The 27,624-nt window shown below is 42.2% G+C and overlaps 1 protein-coding gene across 1 annotated transcript; it reads left to right on the top strand.

Moving 5' to 3' along the window:
* Positions 1-12,610: 12,610 nt before the first annotated feature.
* LOC128450755 (glutamate-rich protein 1) lies at positions 12,611-23,143 on the top strand. The gene is made up of 6 exons (XM_053434407.1): positions 12,611-13,167; positions 14,212-14,352; positions 14,464-14,610; positions 17,792-18,163; positions 19,020-19,217; positions 20,595-23,143. The coding sequence occupies exons 1-6, from the start codon at positions 13,149-13,151 to the stop codon at positions 20,693-20,695; spliced, it is 978 nt and encodes a 325-aa protein (XP_053290382.1). The 5' UTR covers positions 12,611-13,148; the 3' UTR covers positions 20,696-23,143.
* The last annotated feature ends 4,481 nt before the right edge of the window (positions 23,144-27,624 follow it).

The raw sequence follows: 27,624 nt of genomic DNA, 5'->3' as shown, positions 1-27,624 counted from the left end.
TGTCCGAGATACACTGCTGTCCAAAGCAGACATCAGTCCTGCACTGTTTGCAGAACAAAGTGCACAACAGAGAGCCAAGTTCACTGCACAGGGCAGATGCTGTTAAGATGACAAAATGGCTGTGAGTCTGACGAATGACCGAACCTCTGCACAGCCAGTACGTGTCGGAGCGGCGGTGTTAGGGAGATTTTGTTAGTGGGATGGATGGGGCGAGAGCCTTAGTGCATGCAGTCTTGTTGCAGTTGAAAAGTTAGAGAGGCCGAGTCGCCGGATGTAAAACGCACAGAGAGGTAGGAGAAGTCATTATTGTGAGGACTGCAGGCAGGTACCTGAGTATATCTCCCTGCTCTTCAATTTCATCAGCAACCTCTTCACACCTGCAATAATGTGAAGAAGCCTGTCATCATCACAAGTTCGCAGCAACTGCCCACAGCTATTCCCCACAGCTATTCCCCATGCCCTGTGTGATTTAAGGCCCGAAAGTAACATGCAAATTTAGCTAGAAACAACATTGTGTGGGAGCAGCAAAGAAGAACAAGTGTAATGTGAGATTCATGGTGATAAAGTGGTCAGTTTATGGCCTAATAGTAAAGCAATTGCAAGTCATTATATACTTGCACATTAGGCTCCTTTTTATTTATTTATATAACATTAACCAATCATATTATTCAATAAATATGCCGGTTATTGTGAAAATTAACCTATTTTTGCCATCTTTATATTCATATCACATTGTATGCTATTGTAAAATCTATTCACATATACCATTTTTATTTCCATAGCATATTGTATACTAATGTGAATTTCTAACTTTATATACACACATACATACAGATACATAAATACATATATTGCTTCATAGCTTGCTTCAATACATAATGCACAAATACTGCTGCAACAAATACAGTGACTGCTGTAACAAGATAATTCCCCTGGCTCGGGATCAATAGTTTATCTCATCTTAAAGACTGTGTGCAAAAAAGTGGGAATAAATATAAGCAGCAGATGAGATATGATGTACGGTAGGCACACAAATACAGGTAGACAGACAAATATGACCCACCCACTGAGCATCCATTCCCTCAGCAGCACCACCCACTCATCTCTCCCGCTGACCGACTGTCTCCCTCTGTGTGACTGATGTGTTCGGTGGTGAGTGGGACATCTGCCTGGTCCTTACCTGTGTTCCTGTCTGGTAGGATACAGCAATGCTTCTGCAGTATGGCTGGCAACACCTTCAGAAGAGAACGACACAGGGGTAGAGCCGGGAGAGATGGGAGAAAGAGAGATGTTAATATCAGAACAACTCAGAGCAGATGAACAAGGTGGTGGAGCTCTGAGCCGTGCTGTGACCCACAGGTACAGGGAACCAACAGGTGTAGATTCATTAAGAGAAGCTGCTCCCCCTTTGTTTTTCGGAGACCTTCCGTCTGCAGCAAGATAAAAAAACAGCCGACCGGCTAACTGCCTTGCAGAGTGTTTATCTGTAGTCATACGTTGTTTACCATCACGGGTGAAATGCACTCGACGCAATTAAAAGGCGCTCAATTGGAGACTCATTACCATAAATACAATTGGGGATTTGTCTGGGTTTGAACATGGTCAAAAAAATATTTTGATAATGTCAATATAATAGATTACCTCACTAAAAACTGTATTCTAAAGAGGAATTGTTACATATTTTATCTTTATGGTGAAAGAAAGGACGGCAACCTAATCGGCCAGTGTGGTGTGGTCACGCGCTCATGTTTAGAAGCCTTCTCTGCTCCATCAGAGGAAGTGGTAGCAGCAACTCCAAGAGCCAGTTACTGCACTGCTCTCAAGCCTGAGGTGATGGCGCTGATCAATAATGTATGATTACAGTCCATTTGGTGAAGAGTTCTATAAAAAGTTAATACATTCAAAGGTATATGTCTTAGAGACCAATATCCCGCTGTTATAACCTTCCTTCCGTAAGTGAATGGTTAAGGTTATTTGGAAAAATTGCAGAATCCTTTTCTGCTGAATTGAAATAAGGTTTGTTTTAGATTCTCTCTATGATCAGACAATTGCGAGTGTTAAAAATATACAAATATGCAGGATTTCTGAGAGGAAAGAAACCCGGGGAACCAAATTGAAGAGGGAGATACCGAGGCAGCTCAGCAGGTGTATCTTTGTTCTTGCATTTATCTGACACATCTCTGATCTATCCAGTTCTGCAGGAGACAATCCCCCGCTGATATTGGGCGAGAGGCAGTGTACACCCCGGACATGTATCCAGCCTATAACAGGGCTGACACATAGAGACAAACAACAATTAACGCTCACAAACAAAATTTGATTGATTGATATTCACTCCTACCTTCAATTGACTTGTGTTCAGACTGTGGGAGGGAACCAGTGTACCCAGAGGGAAACCCACGCAGTCCCGGGGAGAACATGCGAACTGTAACAGAGGTTCAGCCAGGGGATTTGTTCAGACCCTGTCAGTGCTACACGACCGTGGGGCCTGACAGAATCTAATGACTTTTGTAATACAGCCAGACCTCCTTTCCTTCCCTCTGGTGTTAAAATCCCTGACTTGCTGGTTATCTCAAACCTCTCAGACCTCTGTCTCACCAAGTGTTTTTTTTTCATCCACTCTGGGACTGAACCACTGATCAGATAAATGTCTCTTTTAATCATGAGAACATATATAAAGGTACCTCTTGAAAAGAGAGAAAAGACCATATATTAAAAAATAGCAATGAACCCTTAATGGCTTGTCTCTGGGGACATTTATTGAGCTATATCAACCCACTACATCATTCATGCAGGAGGAAGACCTCGGGCACATCGACTCCTGTCATCCAGTTCCATTTTCTACTCTACTAGCAGCACATCAGGAGGAGAGATAATACTGTAATAACAGACTCGTCCACGCTAGTGGTGTGTGTAAGTAAATTTTCCCTTAAAATTCAGTCAATTCATGACCAGCCCTCAAACTCAATTTGAACTCAGTTTGTAAAGGACAGTGTATTTTTATTTTTTACTTTAATTAAAGAAACTAAATATTACTCTTAACCAAACTTGTAATGAATCTCTCCTTGCAGCCCGATGACACCAGTTTATGAGGATTAAGTCATTGAAGACTTTAGTCAATCATTTATAGATGACAAAACTGCTTTACGATGTGAATCAACCTTTCAGCCTAAATGCATGTAGGCTACATGGGTAGATTGATAGACGTCCGAGTATGCCCACGTCCACCCTGTGTCTTTTATATGATAATAGACTCTGAGTGGAAGTTAGCATTGTGGCTGAGTATTTCCACCAATGCTGTAAAGAAATGCCAGTCTGAAAAATCCTGTCCATTTGTGTATGGAGCTCACCAGATGGGAAAGGCTCCACAACTGCAGGTGAGCTGTAAGGATGAGGAGACAGGAATCAGGGGCCGGGTCATTATAGCATATTTTTAGATCCCCATCAGGTATTGTGGAAAGAATCTATCGTTACATTTAAAGGTTCAGTGTGTAAAATGTACTGACATTCAATTGGGAAGTTTAATGTCGCAGATGAATACTCCTCACCTCACACTCCCCTTCCAAACATGAGAGAACCTGTGGTAACCTTCAGTTGGCATAAAAACTAAAAAGATGTTTAGTTTGTCCAGTCTGGGCTACTGTAAAGAACATGGCGGCTTCCGTAGGGGGAACCCTCTCCAAAGGTAAAAATAAAGTATGTTAATATAAAAGGGCCTGTTCTAAGGTAAAGAAAAAAACAATTCTTACAATTTAGATGAAACGATATTTATGCGAATTTCACTAATATTACTTTATATTCCATTTCTGCCAATAGATCCCTTTCACCTAACATGATGCAATTACATAGAGGTGAAAGTATTGTCTGCATTCTACAAAATGCTACTCAGAAATTATTACTATTAGTACTGTGTATTTGATTTTATATTGTCCTTATTATGACTGTATGTGTCATATCAGCTTAATCCATCTGTATCTCCATCCATCCATTCAAAAAGAAAGGTAAAGAAAGTTGAGTCAAAGACAGAAAAAGATGGCTCTGAGGAGATTAGAGACACAATGATCGGTTTGTAATGACTCAAACAGCTGCATGATGTACAGTTCTAATTTATGCTGGGTAGCTGGCTGGCAGGCAGAGGAGTCGCACTGGAGGAGTGTGGAAAAATGAACTGTCAGCGACACTCTTCAGTGTTTCAGACACACGCAGCTGTCACTTGCCTCTCGTTTACGCTTTTAAAGGATTGAAGTCCGGAAGCACAGCGCCTAATTTCACATATGAAAACGCGCCCAGGCATCCGTTTGTCTTTTTAAGCTCATCCCGGGATGAGCACAAGAGAGGATTTATGTCACCGTGTTTTATCGGGACAGATTTACAAGACACACAAGGACAATCCCATGGACAAATGTAACTGGGACGAGTGGAAATACAAAGCAGCCGAGATCCTGGTGTGGTATTTTGGGTATTTGTACAGATTTTCTTTCTCGTATTGTACACACATTTGAATAGGTAGCTTCGTTCAAACCACATTTCATGGCCAGGCTGACAAACATCTCCTTCGATATATCAAAACCTAGTTAATTATAACCCACATAAATCAGCAGTTCAATCTGACAGTTTTGTGTTTATTGTGTTGCCGCCACTGAAGATGCATCGGAGGAAATCAAATTGATCCTCAATGAGAATCCAAAGAAACAACCTGAGGACTATAGAAGCCCAATCTTGTGAATGACGCTTCAAACCCCATTGAGTCGGTGACTTAATAAAAGGCTCCATTTGGCAATGTTGTAATAGTTTGCCATCACGCTTCTCCAACAGGACTGGTTGCTGTCCTTTTGTATTCCTGAGGCTGAAAGAAAAAGGATTCGGTGCAGATTTCATTGCACTCTGCTGAATTACACTCTACTGAATAGAGCTGAAGGTATAGAGAAAGTAGATTTATTGCCCTGTTCCATCTATAATTCTAATGACATCTGATCTTTAGGCATTCCCAGGCAAAATGGCATATATAGTCCCTACATTGAAAACTGGGTCTACTCCTGGCTCTGCTCCCAATTGAAAATATAAATATCAGCCGATAATATATTTGTGATCTCGTTCTTCAGTCAGCTTGTGGCCATAGGTGAGGGTTCAGACTCAGCTCCTTTTTTACCACAACAACCCAGTACAACTCTCACATTACTGCTGATGCTGCCTGTCACTTTTGAAGACATGAACTATTAAAAGATCCCTTATCGCATAAACTTTAGCCCATTTTAGATCAGCTCATCAAATAAAAATGAGAAAGCAGAGACAACATCACATGGAAATTCATAACTGCATTGAATTATTCAGGAGGTTTCCGGTTTCCGTGTTTTATTTCTGAGAATGATCAGAAAAACAAGGCTCAGGGATATTTGGGGGGGGTTTATATATAGTTGCATGTCTTGGACGAAGCAGATATTGAGCCACGTGGTTCTTTTCACGAGCACTGAAGACTGCTGAGGCAACCGTGGAAAAGACAAACGACCAAATGCACTCTCATAGCTGAAATGAACAATCAAACCAACCAGGTGAGTCACACACTGTTTGAGTTGATGAAGACATGTTTATTCACTTTTATCAGCTTTGTGGGAAAAAACTACCTTATATGTAAAAGTACTGATTACTTCTCCCCCTAAACGTCCATTTGTCTGAGGGATTGTTTTTCTGGCTGTTTGATGGAGTCTGACTCATAAGACTGGAGAGTTAAGCTCGCAAACAGCCTCCATAATTTCACCTGTGCAAAAACAGATGATCAGAATAGTAATGTTACAACAACAAAAGCACAATTAATTGAGTCTTGGATGTTATCAAAGTTATGACTAGAGAGTTCTAGATTTTGCTAAATTATTCGGAAAAAAAACAAATGGTATTGGGTAGCATTGCACATTTAACCATTTCAGGTTGGGGTTTTAAAACTGGCGGAATCAAGCAATGCTCCGTAACATGTAATGTGGAAATGAATGGCTTATAGCTTCTAATGTAAACACGTAAATTGAAATAACGTCTAATTCTGAATAAGGTCAACAGTCGGAATATAAGTGTCCATGTGAATGTAGTGAATGTCTCGGGCTCCAGTGTATCAGAATTATATAATGGCTCTATACGTGATCCGAGGCTGTAGGACAACAAGACTGGCTCTTGTCCAAGTGATGTTTCAGGATGCTCAGAACGAAAATACCTGCAGTCCCATAAACCCTTACACACATACAGCCTTAGCACCTATCTCCTAACACTATTACTGCTGGGTACAGGCAATTATCACAAGTGGCAGTGTATAATAGGATATCTTGGCGTTTGCTGCTGAGGGCTAGAGTGCAACTCTTGGTGAGCTAATGGAGATCTGAGCGGACTGACGGGAAGTGGAGTCAATCCACTATATTTCAAAGCTCCTCCTGTTTGCCTCGAGCACTATCTGGTCCATTGTGCAGATTGAGGAGAAGATAAGGTTTGCACTGGAGCCGCTCACCCCAGCAAAACCCATAATGGATAAAAATAAAGAGACCAAATATCAGAAGCATCTTTCAATAAAATGCAGTTGAAGTGAGCAACATAACAAACTTAGGGCTCATAATGAGAATAGAGCTGACTTTTTTTGTCAGTAAAAGAATCAAAAACTTTCACAAAATAGCAAACAGAATGGCACTCAGTAGAATGCATGCATCTACTCTTGGTTAAGCAGTGTTAGAGCAGAATCCAATACAACTTTAAATAAGTTTCAGACATAATAAAACAACAGGAAAAAAATAACATGACTCCAATCTGCTTGTGTGGTATCATCCAAGGGTCCGGAAGCCCCGACAGTGATATTCGACTCGATACGAGGTAATTAACTTTAAAACACGTTGCAAATGAAGCCATTTCGAGTCGAACATGAATGTCGGAGCTTCCGTACCCTTGGATGACACCACACGAGCAGTATGGCGGAATGTTGTGTTTTTTTCTGTTTTACTAAGGCTGAAGAAGTACTCAGCATTTACTTCAATTGTATTGGATTCTGCTCTAACGACGTTTACCCCTGAGACTCCTAAAATGTTTTGTGGACTTAAACACTTCACCTACCTCTCCATCGGCATAGTGGTGAGTAGATAATTATAGAACTTTCATTTCTGGGTGAACTAGGCCTTTAACTTGAATCAATCTGCATAGATATCAGTTCGCTACATACAGAGTATTTTGTGTAAATTTTTTCCCTGGGACCATTCCTTCTGATCCAGATCGACACCAAATTCAATGGATTCTTCCCTGACACACACGTCATTCTTTCACCATGTATCGAGGAAAAGTGTTTAGATGTTTTTGTGTAATCTTGCTTAAAAACAATCAACAAATGGAAAGGTGTGAAAACATAACCTGCTTGGTGAAGGTAATCATAGGACTTTATTAATTGCATAAACATATGTAACAAAACAATAATTGACTGTATGCAAAGATCGACAAAGTATTTTCCACTCTCATTATCCAGAAATGAAACCAAAATATCCTGGATTCGAACCCTGCCGTCTCGCACGTATTGTCTTGAGGCAGCGTCTGAAGAATAGTGTTCTGGTGATGAAGCCGCGGCCCATGATACCAACTAAAATGACAAAAACTATCTTTGACGTATTTTTTAAATTGAATGTTGAATTTCTCATCACCTAACATTAAGGGGGCAGGGTTTATGAACTATACTGCAACCAGCCACAAGGGGGCGATCTATATTCTTTGGTTGAGATATTTACATACAATCAACAAAACTTGCATGTGATAATAAGGAAGCCTCGCTCTGTTAGTCCTCATTATATAACCACCATATTTTAATACAGAAAAAATAAAAGGTTGATTATCTTCTGCTCGTCTGAATCCCCCTCACATGTCTGAGGTGTCTCATTGGTGTACAGGGTTTTCCTTGAATTTGGGAAGTCATTTGCTTTTACCATGCCCAGGCTCTAAAATTCATTATCAATACCATAAATTTCATAGCAAGGATCTGGGCATTTTATAACCTGTGGCTCGGGTGGTATAGAGGGTCGTAAACTAACCAGGAAGTAAGTGGTTTGATCCCCAGCTCCTCCAGTCTGCATTCCAAAGTGTCGGTGGGCAAGATACCGAACCCCAAACTGCCACTGGAGGCTGTGCTGTTGGCTTAATCCAATCTCTTACACCGGGTGTCATTCACAGAGTAAGCCCCAATGCATATGATGTCTATTTGACTCTAACTGGGACCACAATTTATAAAACTGAACATCAAAGTGTTTTGAGGAAAACTTGAAACTAGTGATTGAGACCATTAACTACTTAAGAAAATGTTACCTGACGTTATAATTGCGTATGCACAAAACAGGGTCTGAAAGATGCCTCCACCACTTCTCACGCAAATGGAGGTGAACAGAAGCCAGATTATTGATCCATTTTAGGAGGATGAGGAGGAAACGAGTGTTCATCGACCACAACGATTTCCTGTTACATGATGATGACGAATCAGCGGATATAGATTCTATAGATCTGTTATCTTGGTTCTCCTGGGACCCAGAAGTGTGAAGAACCAAGAAACACTCGACCTTAACCTGACCGGGAGACACAAACCGATTTCGCCTCTGATTGATTTAACAAGTTAGCGCTAATTCACGAGGTGTCAAAACCCAACATTGTGTCTAACTCATTGCAACATTAGCAGCCTTCTCACCTGTGTCTGTTGCATATAATCTATCCTATATGAACCTTAATACATACAGGTTTTCTATTGATCCTCTCTTGCTGATTTGGCTTACTAAATTTCCTCAGGATTTAAAATCAATGTCCAGCATAACGGTAATAGAACGAGATCCCACCTTTACCCGATTGACAACATACAACGATGATCTGAACCCATATGGTCCAAGGATGGGTCTCGGGTCCTACGGTTTGGGTGGACCCATGAAGACCGCTAATACGGTCTAATACAGGTTGCACCTACATGTTTCTACAGTAGCCCAAAGAGGACAGACCAAACACTTGCTCTAAAGAGGGCCATTCAACATTTTACATTACCTGAAGGCCACTGTAGATTCTCTTATAGAAGGATTGGGCTGAAAGGAGGGCTATTTAGTTGCTATGTGCCACTTACTCCTACACACTGGTCCTTTAGAAAAGTCGAACTTCGGAGAAAAAAATACTTTTATACTTCCTTTTAAATGATGAGAGGATTTCACTTTGTCTCCACTCAATGACTTTCAATGGCACACAGCTCTGGACACGTCTCCCTGCAGTGCACACTCCGAGAGGCTGCGGCTGCCGGCTAAAATCATCACAAATGATGGCATCACAAACTGGGATCAAACCGCAATTAGAATAGAGAGGATAGGTTACAGATACTGTAATAAATTGCTGATGGACCTTGTAATGAGTCACATCTGACTTTGGGGCACTGTTGCAGCTACTGCACAGTAACACAGGAAGAATTCAATGACACCCACATGCCGGCAAGATCTGTGCCCACCGCAGCACAAAGGTGATTAAATGAGTCGTGTTGATGCGCACTGAGACACACACACACACACACACACACACACACACACACACACACACACACACACACACACACACACACACACACACACACACTGTACAGTACATACACAAACTTGGCTTTAATGCATTATTAGATTCATAAACCTTAGTCCCATCCATCCCCTCCATTCCCTTTACATCCATATACTGAAGCCAAACTATTGCTGAGGTTGGGGGAGGCATTCATCGGGGACAAAAAAAGAGAGGAACATAGACAGAGAAAGATGGAGAGAGAGAAAGAAAAGGTGAATAAAACTGCAGGCCTACAGAGAAAGAAGTTAGAAGGAGAAAAATAATAGGAGAAAGCCGAAAAACATCTGTCACGGTATGTGGGTGAATAAAAAAGAGAAAAGAGCCTGCTAAATGTTTCAACATTTACTTTGAGTCAGACAAGTCTACATTAACTGCTGCTCCTCACCCCTGTGGACCAAAGTTACATCACCACTTGCTTAAATGCAGGTTTTCAAGTTCACTATGCATCTTGGAACAGATTATGAGAGCCTTATCATGTCACTGCCAAGTACAAGAAGTCAACACAAGCTTCGCATTGATGACTGTGTAATGTATGTGTGCGTGTTCGCTTGCGAGGTAACATCAGCATTGGAATCAAGCTATATTCGATTCCAAAGTACTTCTTAGCACAAATAGTGTCGGTTTCCAATCTCTTTTATGTCCTTTGCTTACAGGATCCAGGAATTGTTTTTCACACTCTTCAACATTGCAAGACAAGGCATTTGTCAGCATTGCCATTGATTTCTCAAAGAATAATAAATGGATCTGATGCAAAAGGGCAGCGTTCATACTGGTTCTTTATATCCAGTCTCTGATTAGTTCATTATTACACACACACAATAATGCAGTTCATACAGTTCTGTCCTTAATATTTTGTGTGATTTTTTAATTCTCTTACTGATACTGTGTCAAAAAGATGTAAATTAAACTCTATGGTCATCATGATCCCTTATGTTGCTGATCATTGAATGCCATAGTTTTCTAATCTTCGAATCAGGCTTTTATCTTTTTGTTTAAAGAAATCCCCTTTCTCCGTCTCATATCACCTGGGTGTCACTGACGAGGTGAAAGGCGGGGCCCCCTAAAGCTGCTAAGTGACAAGTAATTTATTTTTCAGTCTCATAAGGACGTTTAGAGATGACATTCACTTCTCACCTGCCACCTGGCCACCCACGAGTTCCCTGTCTGCTAGCTTCATAGAGGCTACAGTTATGAATACTTATCATCACACACCTAAGAAAAAAAACACACACACACACACACACACACACACACACACACACACACAAACACAAAGATACTGTCAAATCCCTTCTCATTGATCTACAGTAATTACGCTTGCCCCTGACTGCTTGGTGCTACCACAGCTCTTCTAGACATCTGCATAATGAATGAACATGAGACACTTTACCTGCTTTCTACTATGGCGGAAAATGCAGTTTCCATGTATGGCCTGCACTCTGTGTATGAAGCACACTATTTTAAATCCCTAACATGCGCATCAAAGCAGCTGCACGATACTGAAGAACAACTGGCAAACCACTGCTGTCTAAAATAAGAACTTTTTGTATTATTAAGAAGGGTACAAATACAGAAGCAACTTCCATTTGCGAGGGGTGGGTATGCAATAACACCATCGTGCTTCTAAATATGAAGCATTGCAATGAATACAGTCTCCCTATTTTTAGCAGCTCTGTGATTATGATGTCTAATGATGTGAGCGCTGGCAGAGAGCACTTTGTCACACACAGTGTGTGCTGCTGAGTGCTGTGTATTTGGATTCGGCTACGGTGCTGAGACAGGCATCCTATACAACTTCTTTGTGTGTCGCTCAATCTATTGGAGCAGAGACATGAATGCGTGCAACTGCATTGAATTTCAAATAACACAATGTGTCAGTGTACAAAACAGTGATGATAGGGGTTTTGCACCACTAGCAGTTAACCATTCCGCCCCTTGCAAATACCACCACAATAAAGGAGCAATAATCATCCATTTACATGACCGCAACTGTCACTATTTGAACAATCCGAGGGCTGGCATATGCTGCTCAATTAACATATTATCGATTTTTTCTTTTTATTCTTACAAAGACCACAACTCCTCCAATGCCTTCTTTTGTTGAGCCTCAAGGAGCTTCACTCATTCAGGATTGCCCAGCACTAAGGTCAGGCTCTGTATAGTCAGATAAAGCCCATCCACCTACATAGACTACAGTCGGGCGTGATAACATAACGTATTACATGACAGTGCACATCAGGAGGAAATCTACACTGACATTACATCCTTTTTGAGGAGTTCACCTTGTGCTAAGAGGCTTTTTTTCTGCCTGAGATGCACCTTATCCGAGCCTCTTCCTCTGGGATAAATAAAAGTGCACGTATGGTATCCAGCAGGGAGGAAAACAACCATGCATTTGGCTGATTAACATAGTATAAATCATTAGTAATTGTACATTTAGAAAAAATGCAAACATCTGTTTCCAATGCAGAACTGGGAAACCCTGCAACCACATTGCTTCAACACACCCATGTTATCCACTCCTGCATGCACCTTCCCATTTCCAGTTAGGTGGTGAAATGCACCGTTGGAATCTTTGCACATGTCACATTTTAGTAGTTGAATTTGCACTTAAGGATTAATAAAAGAGAGAGGGGGGAGTTACCTTCTTCAGGGCTGACATGCTAAGGTGGATCCTCCTCCTGCAAAAAAGCCCGTTCACATGCTGGGGTCCCAAGCCAAGTTTGGAGGGTGCGCAAATCCTAACTCTGACCGGTGCTGATGCTGAGCCATGAGGTGCCTGCTTAATATTCTCATCTCATCTCGCTTCCAGCCGCTGGCTCCGTGTGCGCACGCCCCTCAACACACTGTCGTTGCAGGAACCAAACGCAGGGGGAGCTGTAGCCTGATGCATCACATATTTAAATTGGCCTTGATCACTGTGACAGCAAGTAACGATCACTCAACTGACTTCAGATCATGATGGAGGAATTGTCGGAGTTCAATTCGTCCTGCACGTCCTGCACTAATTATATCAGAAGTGAATTAGTCTGAAGAGATGTGAAGTTATGAATGCTTTGGTACTTCTTAGCAATGGTCAATCCGTGTCAAAACTCGTTATATCCTACAAACTACATTAAATAGCGCTGATTTGTATCCCGAATTGAAGAATAGATTAGTCTGAACCAGAAAATATACAAAACCGTGATTTTAAAGATAGCTAATTTTCAAAATTACAAAGTCCAAATTACTTTGCCATTAATTCGAATGGAATTTGGCGCAGCCTTGAGGTTGTCCCCCTCACTTCCAGCCCTGTATTGTATGCGAGTAGTCGTTGGTGCAGAGCTGGACAAGTCCGAGCATTGCTGTAGTTTAGTTTGTGTAGTTTAAGTGAATTTAACAAGTTATTTCCCAACACGAGTGGCACAGCTATTACTTTCTGTGCGCGTGTGGGAGGTCCCCTCCTCTCAGGCACGTAACAAGATCATTTTGAAAGTTAGCATGCTGGTTAGCCTGCTAGCATGCTACCTGTAGCTGCCTAGCCACCTGCAACACTCGCGTTTGCTTCGTCTTCGCTTCCTGTCAGCGACATGACACACAGGAAAGAAGGTGAGCATCGCCAATGTCAACTACAACCTCAGGGAAATTAGAAACCTCAAGTTATAGCTTGGGGGTTGTTGCCAGCTTGCTAACGTAGCTAACCGGCGGCTAAGTCTCGCGTTAAGTGGTAATAGTTGTAAACAAACGCACGTGTTCCACTGCCAAACTTCGACTGCCTGACATTTCTGCCTCTCCGTGTTCCTATGTCCCATACTAAGTCACTATGGTGTTGATAAAGCAGGTTACATGGAAACACAACCTATAGTTTAGTTAAGCTGGTTTAGAATTAGCTCTTTTATAGTAAGTTCCGGTCCAACTTGCTGGTTTCTTAAAGCTTATACGTGGTTTGACAAATTTGCAGAGATCTTCCAATTCAGATGAGTGATTGGGTGTTTGGTGAGTCGGTGGTAAAGTGCAGTGTTTTACTCTTACTATAGTTATATGACATCTGTGGATCTGTCAAAATTCTGAAGAAAATTAGTTTAATTTTGTTTCCCTCTGTCCCTGTTATTGTAAACTGGGTAATGCAGTTTAAACACTTTTAGATTCTGTGGATATGGATGATTTGCAAAGATTGTTTTTAGCTGTTTATGTATGAAATTGATAAATTAGCTTATCGTCTTTTGAAGGTCTGGGGGAGGAGAGAATAAATCTCTTTATCAAGACCCTTTTATAGAGGTGTGATGCCATACAACTTTTGTTTGTCTGTGTATTATACCAGAAGATGATGTATGGGTTTGTGAATAAGTGGTGTCTCATAATAAGAAGTGATGCCCGTAATGTACTCGCATGACCCAGAAATAAAAAACGTGTATGTACATAATCCATAAAACATTAGTGACGTTGCTTCTTTGACTTCATCCTTTTTCTCTTTTCATATCATGGTTTATAACTTGTGCAGATTAACCTTACTGCACAGTTTGCATTGTTAAACTGTCAGATTTGAGCATGAAGTTAAAGATGATGATTATTGTTCATACAATAGGTCAGGTGACTTGCAATGCCAATGATAATCTTCTGTCTGTTTTTTGTGTCTGTTTCTGTCTTACTTAGTATTTCGGTCAAAAGTCCTGCAGAAGCTTTTTCCTGTAGCTCCCAAATTGGAGAAGGAACCCAGCCCGCCACGTCTCGTAGACGTTCTAGCTAAGAAAACCTTTGTGAAAAGAAAAACAACTCGAGAAGACACTGCTGCAGGTAAGATCAGAAACTTGCAGCACATAAAGTATAGAAAAACATTTTTTTTCGTTATCCTATACCTGTCAGCTCTTAACCTCAGCTTTTAACAGCTTTCTTTGTGTGTCTCAGGTGATGCAGGGCAGACGCAGAGTGCAGCCAATCCCCAGGCTCGGGTGTACACTGTCCTTCCTCCTCCTGCAGACTACGAGACACATCCAGAGAAATCGGTCACACTCTCTCAACCAGAAAGTATAAACGGTGCCAAGGACCCAGCTGGTAAGACGACCATAATCCTACATTTATGGACTTGTGCCATGCACCATAAAGCTAGGAGAGATGTATATGGGTTTTCTCCAGGTTGGCTCTCTGTACCGAAGTCACTCGTTCTGATTATCCTGCCACTCTAGCTAGTGGAAACCGACAGTGATAATCAATTTTGTTCCCGAACTGCGGAGAATTTGAACACAGTGCAGATGGCGTTTGAGCTCGGCTGATTTCTCCTTTTTTTTTTCTCAATTTGAAAGCTCTATTATATGCGTTGTTTGCGTGATATATCCCAGCAAAGAGATACTTAGCCCTCTGTGGTGCCATCTTTAAATCTGAATTGAGAGCTGGTGTTCAAGCCAAGATGAAATATTCTTGACCTGTGATGTTCAGAGTTGGCTCGCAGTTCTATACGGCGAGCGAGTCTCGCGCTTGGCAGTTGATATGCATCATTTAAAGACTGTTTATCTTTGTGAACCAGTGAGATTTCCTGGCTGTAATAAAAGCCCTGGCTCATTACACGTTTCTCTGTACTTATCATCATCTTCCTTGACACAGTCCTTCATCCACCTGACAGGCCTCTGCTCTACCTCAGTGAAATAAAAGAGATTTGTTGGCTCCGACACTCCAGCGTCCAGAATAAATTATGAGGTGAAGTTTGATTAATTGTGCTCGGCAGCTGAACAGTGCTTAATTTAACACGTTTTTGATTTAGTGGGCAGGGAGCCTTGATGGATGGTGCGATCCAGAGTCCTGTTTAAGGTCATATTGAGTTGGGCAGGATAAATGTTTCCTGACAATAAAACCATCAATATAATATCACAGAAACAGTCAAACACTAACTGGTTGATGCGATGTAGTAACGGTGAATGTGTTAAGCGTGAATACAAATCTAATGCATTGATTTACCAGATGTATTTTCATGCTGTGTTTACAGTGAAGTCTTTGCTCATAACATTTTAATGTAAGCTGTGGAAATAAAACTAATGTAAAAGCTCCATATTTATGTGCAGTTGTGGGCTCATGCTGATTCAAGGAATATTTCTGGAAATAAATCTCTGATCCACTAGTCTGCTCTCAGAGCTTTTACAACCTGTCGGAAACTTTTCTCTGAGCTTCTGATCCATTCTAATATCACATCGTTTCTGCAGATGTGTCAGCTACACATTCATGCTGCAAAAGTCTTCGTCTCCCAAATCCTGAAAGTTTTAAGGCTTCAGATATGGGAACTGTGGTCATGGTCACCGAAGGACAACAATCCTGCTCATGAAACTCTTTTAGCCTCTTGAAGATAGTAAATTGGGACCATATAGGGATGCACATGGTGGGCAGCAACAATCTTAGGATAGATTGTGGCATTCATGGTGTGATTGGTATGCAAGTGTAGCAAGAAAACATTCCCCACACCATTACACCACCACCACTTTGGATTCATGCTGCTGATGCCAAATTCTGATTCTACTACTCAACACAAATCCAGATTCTGTTGGTTATGTTTTTACAGTCTTTAGCTGTCTTGTGTTGGTGAGTCTGTGTCCTCTGCAGCCTCACACTTGTCTGACAAGAGTGGAGCCTGATGTGTTTTTTTAGCTCATTCACCTCAAGGTTCAACACGATTCTTCAGAGATTCTCTTGTGTTTACAACAGTTGTAAACCCACTGGGAGTTTTCTGAGTTACAGTAGTCTTTCTGTCAGCTCCAAGCAATCTGGCCATTCTGTTCCGACAGCTTTCATCAACAAGGTGCTTCCATCCACTTTTTTTATCGTTCTTAATTAAAATCCAAGGAGATCTGCAGTTTCAGAAACAGGATATGGTCCCATTTGATCCTCAATCTGATATTTTAACATGAGCAATCACTGAAGCTCCTTTTCTGTGTCTGTGTTACATTGCATCGCACGGCTGCCATCTGGTTGTATGATTGGATACTAGATGAATAAGCAGGTGTCAGTTGTTTCGAATATAGTTCCTGATCAGTGTTAACTATACGGAGACTGTAAATGCAGAGTAAGTCATCGATGTTAGACACTGTTTAATTTTGTATCTTCCGCTATAGAACCAAATCATTGAAAATCATCATAAGTTCTCCATATTTGTTCATGCTCTGATCAGGATCTGTTTCTGAGCAGATGGTCGCAGGACTGAACCACCAGAGGAACTAAATTACTTCAAGTTCTCTTTAGATTTAGCTAAATTTACACTCAGAGAGACACTTCTTGATGTACAGGACATTTTATCTTGTCACTTATCACTCCAAACCTAGATAGACTGAGCTGAAACTCCTTTTTTTTTTTAAATCTCTTATTCCTTGTGGTTATGCACTGCCACTTCTTCAGCTGCATTATGTCTAAGTTGCTAACCAGTGAGATGCTGCTGCTCACTGTAGTGACTGGCTGAGTGGCTGAGAAGAATTCGATGGGGTGCTGCTTTCTTTGACCTTACAATGACTCAGGAGTTGTGAAGGAGAAGGGAGGTGTGACGAGGCAGAGAGGGAGCTGCTCATCTAACAAGAGCCCTGTTGCTGCATGGACTCACATCCCAGTTAAATTCATTCCTAGTTAAGTCTTAAAGAATAGGCCAATGTAGTGATAACAGTTATAACATTACTGCAGTAGCAGCAGTAAGGATTTCCATGGTGTATGAGGAATGTGGTCATTTTGTGTGAACATTTATGCACTATACAAAGATGTGACATAAGCTTAGCAATCGCCTTCATTTTTCATCAGATTTAGACCTGGATTCAGAATAAAGGAATTTTGCAGAGCAGCATGGGGAATTTAGATTTCAGTAAATTATCATTACATTAATAAAAATCTATGAAAAGACATTGAATAGAGGATTCTGTCAAAGTCACACCATATTTACAGTTTACTAATTTTACTGTACTTTAATTTACTGCCAGTTGACTTGTTCCATGTTATGGAGATCGATATCTTTTTAATCCATATGAAAAACATGAGCAGAACAAAACACCAGTAAAAAAGACAAAGCATCTATTCAATGGCATTGATTAACTGGAGGGAACCTGCAGTCCCTGAACCACCTTATGGTTTGGCCAAGAGAAATCACTTCCTTTACCTATGTGAATCCCAGAAGCTGCTATTTTTCCTGATCTGATTCCGGACCCACGAGTAGAGTTGCATGTGAAGAGTGTGCTGGATTCTAACCAAAGGCTTTTGATCTTGTTGCACACAGAAGAGAGCGTCCATGAGAGCAGTGAGGAACTAGACCAGGATACGGAGCAAGAAGAGCACAAAAGAAGAAGGAAAAGGAAGAAAAGGAAAACAACTCCTCAACAAAGCTCTGGGCAAGATGGTGCAGCTCCAGGTCAGAGTCAAACTGTGGCTGAGGGAGGAGAGCACATCAGCAGGAACAAGAAGAGGAAGCTGAAGAAGAAACGGCACAAAGAGAAGCTGCTCTCCATGGGTGTGACGCCCCGAGCTGCTGCCCTGGAGTTTACGTACCAAAAAGATGAGGGAATGGAGGAGGAAGATCATGACATTGAGAGGAGAGCTGCTGAGGTGTCAGACTTCCTCAGGACAACAATGGAAATCTATTTGTCAGACCGTAAGTACTGAGCAGAGGCTGTTTCATCTATTTTACCTCTGAACTAAATCTTCTAGTCACTGTTAAAGCCTTGAGCTGAAACATTCCTCATTGACTGTTAATATTTAGAAAGTTAACACCCTGCCGTTTAAACTTTTAAAACTTTTATCCATTTTGGAAGTTATAATGAACAAAGCTGGTGCAATACAAAGATGTAATCCAGGAACGCTTAATTAAATGCTGCTGAAAGCACATTAATCCAAACCAGTGACCAGAATGTTTTGCACTTTTGCCACAGCACATCTGTGCTTATTTGGAAAATACGTGTGAGCGCATAGATTAACAGAAAAGAAGCTAAAACATAGCATCAAAATCTAATCAGAATTGCAGTGGGTTCTGACTGGGGATCATCAACAACTGTTTTGATTTATTTATTCAAATTCATTTTAAAGCAACACTATGTAGCTTTTTACTGAGCAGCAGCGCCATCTGCAGGCACACGTGGTCATTGATTCTGTTGGTCACAATGTTGTTTTTTTGAAGAAATAAAACCAAGCCCTCTGTGTTGACTGTGGATTTTACCCATGCTCCCCAGCTTCCTAAACCAGAAGAGCTGCCACAAAAATACACCAAACTCTTCCCCACTAAATAGTGGAGATAAATGCTAGATTTTGATTTGACTTAACTGATCTAAAGTTCAGCAATACTCTTAAACTTTAGGAGTCGGATTCTGGCACTTTCAGCAGCAATTATCTGTCAGTTTTAAACTTCTCACAAGAGTTTGTACTCACTAAAGCTATATAGAGTGTAGTGTTGCTTTAAAATAGTTCTTGTTTATGTGTTGGATAACACCTCATCCTCCTCTGTGCTCCTACAGGCAAATTACATGTAGACAACAAGAGTCTTCTCCTGTCCGGCACAGTGGACAACCTTCTGAGCCACATGTCCAGCGGATGTGAGCCAAACTCTGTCCTGAAGCAGCTCTATAGTCTCAAGACTTCTGTTCAACACAAAGAGACGGCAACACTGGAAAAGGCGCTGCAGGAGCTACACAGCAGCTCGAGTATGACTACAGGTAAGTTCTGGTGTCAGGGAAAATATCAAAAATGGAAATAATTTTTCTTCCAAGAAGAGCAAGAGATAAGAGGAACTGTGATACTGCTGCTAATTAGAGCTTTTTATGTATAAGATGCTGCTTCATGTTTGTTCCAAGCATTTAGCCGTGTGCGTCTGCACTGGACTCCTCTTGCCAGGATCTGCCCGAGGCACCTCACTGACCTGTCTCTGCAGGTTAATACTTGCCTGTGTCTGTCAGCGCCTGCCTCTCATTCTCACAGTGACGCGTATTGTTCACATGAGTATACCTGCCCCTACTTGCCTTCCTCTGCATTGACCTGTACGTACCTGCCCTTGGTTTGCAACACTTAAACCAGTTTAGTTTATAATATTACATTTCATACTCGTGGTGACCTCCGCCATGTATTAACTAACGTGTTTGAACTTGTTCACTTTGCCAAAACATCTCTGGTGTCCCCCGAGTGTGTGTTTGTGTCTGTGTCTGCCCGTGCACTCATTTGCGTGCTTGGCTAGCTGGCTGTATAATAGGATCAGTAGGGACTTTGCTGCTGTCATGCACAGACACCGTGTGTGTGTGTGCGTCCCTGTGCATGTGCGAGGAGACTCACTGTGGGTCACACAGTGTCACTAGTCTCTTCCTGTCCCCGAGGCCAAGATGACGCAATGCAAAACCAAAAGTTGTGCGTATCCTCTCAATGTATCTAATTCTCAGCTGAAAGCCTTTCCAATCCCCCCCCCTCACCCACCTCATACTTTATGAGTCATGCTTCAAGTTACTGTTTTAAAATGCGTCTCTCTTGTATCAGAGTGACAATATGCAAACTGTCAAAACTTGTCAAAGAATTCATTGTGAATGAATGAATATTTATAGTTCGTGAGGGTGAAGTTCCTGATATATTTGAGGTGGACAAATATTTCGTAAATTTGGTGAACATCCACTTTGTTAAATCAGCATTTTAATTAATCCCACATCCTCCTCCATGCAGGAGCCTTTCCTGCGTGTTTTGAAAAGTCCTTCAAGTGAGTTCATCGCTCTATCTACCCTTGCAGTGGCAATCAATCGACTGCAGGAGCACTTCTGAAGCTCATTTCCTTTAAATAGATTTCACTGCACCCCGGAGATCCTATCACGAACAACACTGGCTTCTACAGCGTCCTTTTTATGTTCTGCTCAGATTACATTTAATTCAGATTTTCTGTCTTTGGCTGGAGACAGAGGTGTACGTTTGAATGTCTGCACGCTGAGAGATGATTTTGATTTCTTAAGCTCAAAGTGCAACAGCAAATAAAGTCTCTGACGGCTCCTGTGGTATCGTTGTTGTCAGGAGTCTTGAGCTGTGACTGAAATGTGTCTCTCTGTGTCTCTGTGTTTTAGACGAATGCGCTGCCGTCGCTTCACTGTTCCAATACTGGATCACAGATATTCTTCCCATGCGGGGCGACAAGACGCCGGGACTATCTACCACACACCCATGAGACTGTCAGTCACACTGAAACGGAGACGCCACTGAAGGATTACTTCAATCGCTACATCTTGAAACTTTCTTCTCATTTCTTGCTTTGCAAAATGTCAAGCTTAAGACCCAATATAAAATATTTTTTACAATAAAACATTTCTGCCTGTTTTTCCCTTGTTTAATCTGCTATAATGCCTTATATTGTAAAAGAACATGAGGCCAGTTAATCCTTAGCTTTGAGATTCCTCCCAGAGTCATAACAACCTTATTGATCCCCGTAGGGAAATTGCTTTGTTAGCTCGTCCGCCCGCCACGAGAGAAGTTACTGTCATCAGCCGAGCTGTTTCTGTCTTCTGTCTGTTTGTAAGAGTTGCTCTTCGTTAGATTCAAATTTATATTCATCAAACATTTATTTGGTATTAAGTTCAGACTCCAATCCTCTAATTGTCGGAGGAGTAAATGTCAGCTCTGACGAAGGTGCTGTGTTGTTCGCAGATGTTATGACATTTAAACCCAGCCAGTTAACCTAATAGCACCTCAATTATCTGCAGTTCACACCCCACAGATCAATATCTGACCTTGTTGCTGTTCCATGTGCCTCTTCACATTTGTTGTTCTACCTACAGTATATCGTCTCTAGATTAATTACCTCAGTGAAGTAACAGTGATGATTGTAATGGTCAGTCAACAGACTGAATGATTAATAACTCGTCCTGTTGCTTTATTCCCACAACCCCCTTGTTGCTGTTATCTAACTATGCTCGACATAGCAGCGCAGTATGTTGTTGATGGACCTTGGGATCCAGTACCACCCATGGAGTCTGTAAGCTTAACCTTCGGCATCACTATCCCTGTCTACAGCTCAGGTAATCTATTCTAATACTTTCACCCATACCTCAATGCCAGGGGCTGGGTTCAGGAAGAGGCCAGAGAATTATCTCGGCTGGACAGTGGCATTGTGACGACCTGTGTGGGAGCCGACGGCCACGTACCAGGTTCAGAGGAGCTGTTGTCTTTCAAGACCTGGGATGCAATGGCAGGATACAGGGAACAGAGAAACACACAGGCTCAAATAATGTGTGACAAGGGCATGATCACAGCCGTCTGTGGCCTCCATCCATGGGTGGACGCACCAGGTGCTGGGTCTGATGGAAGTTCATGGGCTCATTCTGCCCACGTTAGCCAGAGGAGACCATCTGGGTACCGACCACATTACCTCTCACGCTTATGTAGCTTAATGTAAAGTTCATGGATTGTTATTTTCATTTTCTCTGTCCTAGCTTTACTCGGCTGGCTCCCTGGGCAGCAGTATCACTTTGTTTATAAATATCTCAATAATGATTCAACCACTTGCGATGAAACATTCCTGGTTCCCAGACAGGGCTTTAAAACCACAGCGTCTCCACAAAGTTCACATTTTACGTTTTTAGGGAAATGTCTCAATAACTAGTGTATACTATGTGTAAGATGGTTTTCATTTAAGGCAGCTATAGTTACTTTTATTTATTAAAAAAATCATTGTATCAAATGACGTGTAATATAAAATGTTAAAGGGGAGAATGAATGAATCTGCTGTTGCACTCTTATAGCAATATCAGCTTTAAAGGAGATGAGTTGGGTTGACGGATCGTTTCCTTGTCTTATTTTTGTTGACTCTAAATTCACAAAAGTAAATCAATAAATACACCTGCTAGATGTTAATGGCATCACATTAGCCTGTTGTATACTTTCTGACGTCATTAGTGATCAGAGTAATTTTATCTCACTTTAAATTGGCACTCTAAAACTAGTATGGTTATGTTTGACAAACCCACTCCACATCACAAGTTTCAGTGGCATCATGTTAACTTTGCAGCGCTGTTGCTTTGGTTTGAGATGATCCACGGATGCATGAGTCAGGAGGCAGAGTGAGGTCCTGTTTCCGGAGATGTTAAGAAAGTCGTTGTTGGCTATTCTCACCAGAGAGAATGGAAAGAAAGAAAGAAAAACGTTACCAGCTACCTGATAATAAGACCTCGCTCTGAGCTCAGGACCCTGAGACCAGGCAGGACATTAAAGCTCTGAGAAATGTGCTGACCTGGCAGGAGATGTGCAGTATGTGGCAGATTCACAGAATGTAGAAGGCTGTTCAAGGAGCTGCTCAAGTCAGAAACTGTTTGAGGCTGAATCTACCTCATAATCAACTTTTTGTTCATCATATTCCACGTTGCTGTGGTGTCTTACTATTTCAAACAAGATGGAAATAGGCATCAAATGCGGAAATGTTTGGAGCAGAAACCAAAATGTTTTAAGAATGGCACTCAGCAGAGCGCATTCCTCCTCCTAAGACCCAAACATCCCTTTAAAATCAAGCTGCACCAAAATGCCACCACTCATCAATATCTGTGTGTTAATTAAAAACAAAGTCCAAAAACTCATAAAACACCTTAATCTGTAATGTTAAAGAAAGTTTTTGGGGGGGGGGGGGGATTCTTGATACACCCCCTAAATCATATCAGCTCCGGAGGTAAAGACTGTGGACAGTGTAATCTGCTATCTAAGTTTGTACAAAAAATATATAACAATAAAACTGATATCCATGAAAATCATTTGTAGTCATCACTCTATGTATAAATCATCACAATGTTGAAAATGTTACATAGATTACAAAGAGCACATACAAATACTGGTATTTTGAATACAGTTGTTGCATTGTTAAACAATCCATCAGACAAAAGAATAGAGCAATTCATGAAAAGACATGTTATACATTTTTAAAAAGTCATTTTAACTGAATGATTTTAAAATAATAATACAGTACAATTATATAAACTCAGCATGGCTCCACTTCCACTCTGATATTCAAGCTGCCTTCTCTGTCCCTGTGTGCCCGCTCCTGTAATCCCCTTAGCCACACCACATGCCGCGTCTTATGTAAAGTCAGGACGTTATAAAGACTGACGGGTCTGTCCTGTATCCAGAGAGGAGAGCGCAGGTTGAAGAGTCCACACACAAACACCTGAACGGAGCCACCAGCAGTGGGTTTCCCCCTCTAGGGAGTCCAGGCAGAGGAGTAGGAGCCTGTCACCGGGCCTTTGACTCACCCCTGATCCAACGGGAAGGCCACAGTGGGAACACTTTAAGATGTTTTTCCGAATCCCGAGACTGACCCCAAGCTACATCAGGCTGCTGCAGGTGAGGATTCTGATAAAGTCTGACTATTTTTGTCAGTTTTAACATTTATAAAATAGAATAAGGAGGTTCTGGTTTGATAATTGAATGCATTTGTCATAAAGGAGCATGTTTTAAACACCTTCTACATATTTTCAAAAGCTGTTAGTTTTGCTCTCAGATGCATAGGGACGCTAAAGTTGTCCGTACCACTGTGTATCAGGGAACTAAATTGCTGAGTCAATGCACATTGCCTGCAGTGGATTGCACTTTATTGCTATTTATCTGCAGCAGGCAGTTTGTTTTGATTTAAGACCTTTATAAGAAGAGGGCAGAAAACCCTTTAAACGTCTTGGACTTGAAGTCAAGGTTGCACGGTGCTCTGAGAGTCCTTGTTAACTAGAAGAAAAAATGGAACAACTCGATTGTTCAGAGAGCGGCCATAATGCACGTATGCGGCTTTTGTAGCTTTCTATAGGGACTGAGCATACAGGAGGTTGGCTTAAGTAAGATATATGCAACCATTATGCAGCCACTGCTCAGTCTGTATCCAGCACAGTATATACATACCAGTCTATTGTTTCCGTAATTATAGGATGCATTTGGTTTTAGCTCATAAAACACTCTTTTTCCCTGCTGTTCACCACAAACAATGCAGAAATGCAATGACAGTCTATTGCACTGTAAGCGGAAATGGGAGCTGTGTGAATGAGCCTTCCTAACTGCCTGTGACACAGCTCCATTTGCAACTATGAAGTTTCTATTATCCGTTCCTCCTCGCTCTTTATAATTGTCAGGGACCGGTGGAGGAAATTATCTGTGACGCAGAATAGACAAGGTTTTAGTTTTTTGCCGTGCAGAGACTCTGCATTGAGGTAAATGAGAGAAGATGGGATTTAAATCTCACGGGCATTGGTCGCGTGGATTAGATGGGGTGGGGGCCGAGGTGAGCATATTGTGTTTCATTCATTTCATGCAGAAGAGTGTTTGGAAAAAGGGCTGCTAGGCCTGTTGTCCCCCCCAGTGCTGCAAATTGATCTCCTTCCATGCATATACTTTGTATATTAACAAATCATAACTCTGTGATCATTCTTGTTCTCTGCTACTTTGATGTGTTTGTCATTCATATTCACTCAAAACATCCCTCTGATCACGTATTCACCCTCTTTTCCCTCCTCTTTCAGACCCAGGCCTTTCATAATGTGGCCGTAGTGCCCCCGGCTGAGAGGACCATGCCCAGTTTGGCCGTGCTGCTGGGGGCAGTGGGGATCGCTATGTGCGGCTACAGCTCCAGGCAGTTGGCCCTCTACCACCGGCCCTCTGCCCGCGTGCTGCAGTGGGTTGGCACGCACACCGATGCCAGCGCGGCGGCCCACAAGACCCCCCTTCTGGATGTAACTCACAGGGCCAACGCCTGTCAGGAGATCCCACCCACCTCCTTTGTTGGCCAGAAGTTCCCTTGAAAAAAAATGTGATTGGAGGGCTGGATCAAGGTCGGCCGGCGTCACTGGTTGAGCTTCAGTTGCTGCATTTTAGTGCATCTAAGATTGTAGCTATGCTGGCCCGTTGCACAAACGTGGCCCATGTGCTCTCTGAAGATGTGCTAGTGTGGATTTCTGACTGAACCTGTGTGTCGGCAGGAAGCTGGGAGCGATAGCTTATGTTGTGTTACTGAAAGTAGTGCGACACATGTAAAAATAGCCTTACTTCCGCTCGATTTCATGAATTACTCCGTAATATTAGAGCCTTTAATGCACTGAGTGGACACTAATTAGTGTGAATGATTGGATGAGCATGTGATGTGCTGGAACTTCCCAAAGACTGGAGACAGGATGAGCTTAAATGTTTAATTCTGAGACATTGAGTGTCTCCTTGAGGCCCACCGTAATAAGGGACTGACACTTGGCAGCGCCCCTCAGTACACAGATGGTTGGCAACCCCTCTCGCTGTGCCCCCCCACCCGTCCCCACAGTCAGACAGCCAGTCATGTGTAAGTGCTTCAGCGGCCCATCTCTGTCCATGACTTCAATTTATTTCCTCTGAGGAGAAGCGACCCCCATCCATCAGGTAGCCGTGGCGTCGGCTGGCATCGACTGTCAATCAGGAGACACTGGTAGAAGACACAGGTTGTAGCTGAATTAGTCACCAGTACTTCTTTTTTTTGAAAAGTTAGATTATTTGTTCGGAGTGGTGAGAGAGACAGTGGCAGCCTGTTTGGTGGATTTCAGTATCAATACCTGAGTCATGTAAACAAACAAAAATACACCTGCATAAATACACCGTGCCGGATTATGAACCCTACTTTTACCTTGCTGGGACGCTGCTGCTGGCAAACAGGCCGGGTAAGGATGGTGATTCCTCCTGGATAAGCCTGTGTGTTCTCAGTGGGTATAATTAACCCAAGTGGAAAATCATCCCTGGCACACACACACACATCCACACACTCATGGACCTAATCTGGTATTAGAGAGACAAGGACCCATGAGAGGCAGTTCCTGTGCATCCCAACTTTGTAGCTTTCCCCCTGCGGCGTCCACCATTCGTCCCCCTGTCCCACGTGGATTTGTATGGAGTCTCCACGTGTGTTTGGCAGTTGAAAGGGATTTGAAATGTGGCGAGACACCGAGCGTGGTTGAGAATGCGTGCAGTGCCTTGCGGAGCGCACACTGTCTTCAAATGGACTGTCCCATATGCTGAGTAAGGAGAGTGTAGACATCAATTGAACCTGATATGATGGAGTTTTATTTCTCTATAAACAATAAGAGGTTTTACTAGTAAGCTGTAAGGTTGTGAAAAATGAGGACGGTGAGAGAGTTGAGTGTTTCATCACTTAGAGGTCGGCCAGAACTTGTAATCCAATTTTTTTTTCTTCATCGCTCAAGAGCCGCTCTTGTCTGTCGGCCAAATTGGACCAGTGGCCAGTTGTGGCTTTTTAGAGCCCTGGTAGCAGCAATCCAGGACCAACAAAATGATAATAGTCCACTCAGCAGAGGGAACTAATGGCTCATACTGGCATCAGCTACTGAACACTGTGTCCCCTCACGCTGGACAGAGACCCAGAAACAACTTCATAATGGCGACGTGAGGGTCTGTAAACATCAGGATTGTGTGTTCATACACCTGATGGAAAAGGAAAAGGTACATCAGGGTTTTGAACACTTTGCAGATTCAACATGAGCTTCACCTGATGTGAAGTCCGGGTATTTCACATGCTGGTACTCATGTCCATGCATTGCTCTCCCACGAGTGTGAAATCACTGTGTGTGTATGGGCTGGAGGTGGTGTGGTGCACCTGGCTGGTTTTGATGGATTCTCTCTATACTGCAGTGTTGCACAGTGAGCACAGAGCCCCTGTGAAAACCTATTGATCTCAGTCAGAGAGCGAGGTGGGGTCTGCTCACTGCAGCAAACTTCCTGTTTCGCTCAGCAGCGTGCAGAGCAGCCGAGACGCTGCACTGACAGAACGAATACCTGCAAACGCCTCAGCCGTCAGAAATAAAGACTTTAGACTTTATTGTCCCCCGGGGGAAATTTGTTTAAATACAGGGGATTCGTTTGGAGGCCCAGTCTTCGTCTTTGTTTGCTGAGCTTCACACATCAGTGCTCATCCATTACATCCAATGAAGCTGCGTCCATTAGAGGAGAGATTTGTTCTGTTAGCAACATGATTGATATTTAACGACCACATGTTGGAAGAGATTTGTGAAATAAAAGCATGTTGCACTTCAGTCCCACCTGTGTGTCTCATTGTTTCTGCACAGACACGCAACTTGTTTTTGTACCGAGATATTAATGTTT

This window comes from Pleuronectes platessa, chromosome 11, assembly GCF_947347685.1.
Source record: "Pleuronectes platessa chromosome 11, fPlePla1.1, whole genome shotgun sequence".
Taxonomy (NCBI): domain Eukaryota; kingdom Metazoa; phylum Chordata; class Actinopteri; order Pleuronectiformes; family Pleuronectidae; genus Pleuronectes; species Pleuronectes platessa.
The sequence above is the reverse complement of the archived record's forward strand: the minus strand, read 5'-3'. Positions and strand labels throughout refer to the sequence as shown.

Bases quoted from the DNA above. Each gene is read 5' to 3' on its own strand.
- LOC128450755 (XM_053434407.1), top strand. The intron at 14,353-14,463 runs GTAAGATCAGAA...TGTGTGTCTCAG, and splicing joins TCGAGAAGACACTGCTGCAG to GTGATGCAGGGCAGACGCAG. The intron at 19,218-20,594 runs GTAAGTTCTGGT...TCTGTGTTTTAG, and splicing joins CAGCTCGAGTATGACTACAG to ACGAATGCGCTGCCGTCGCT.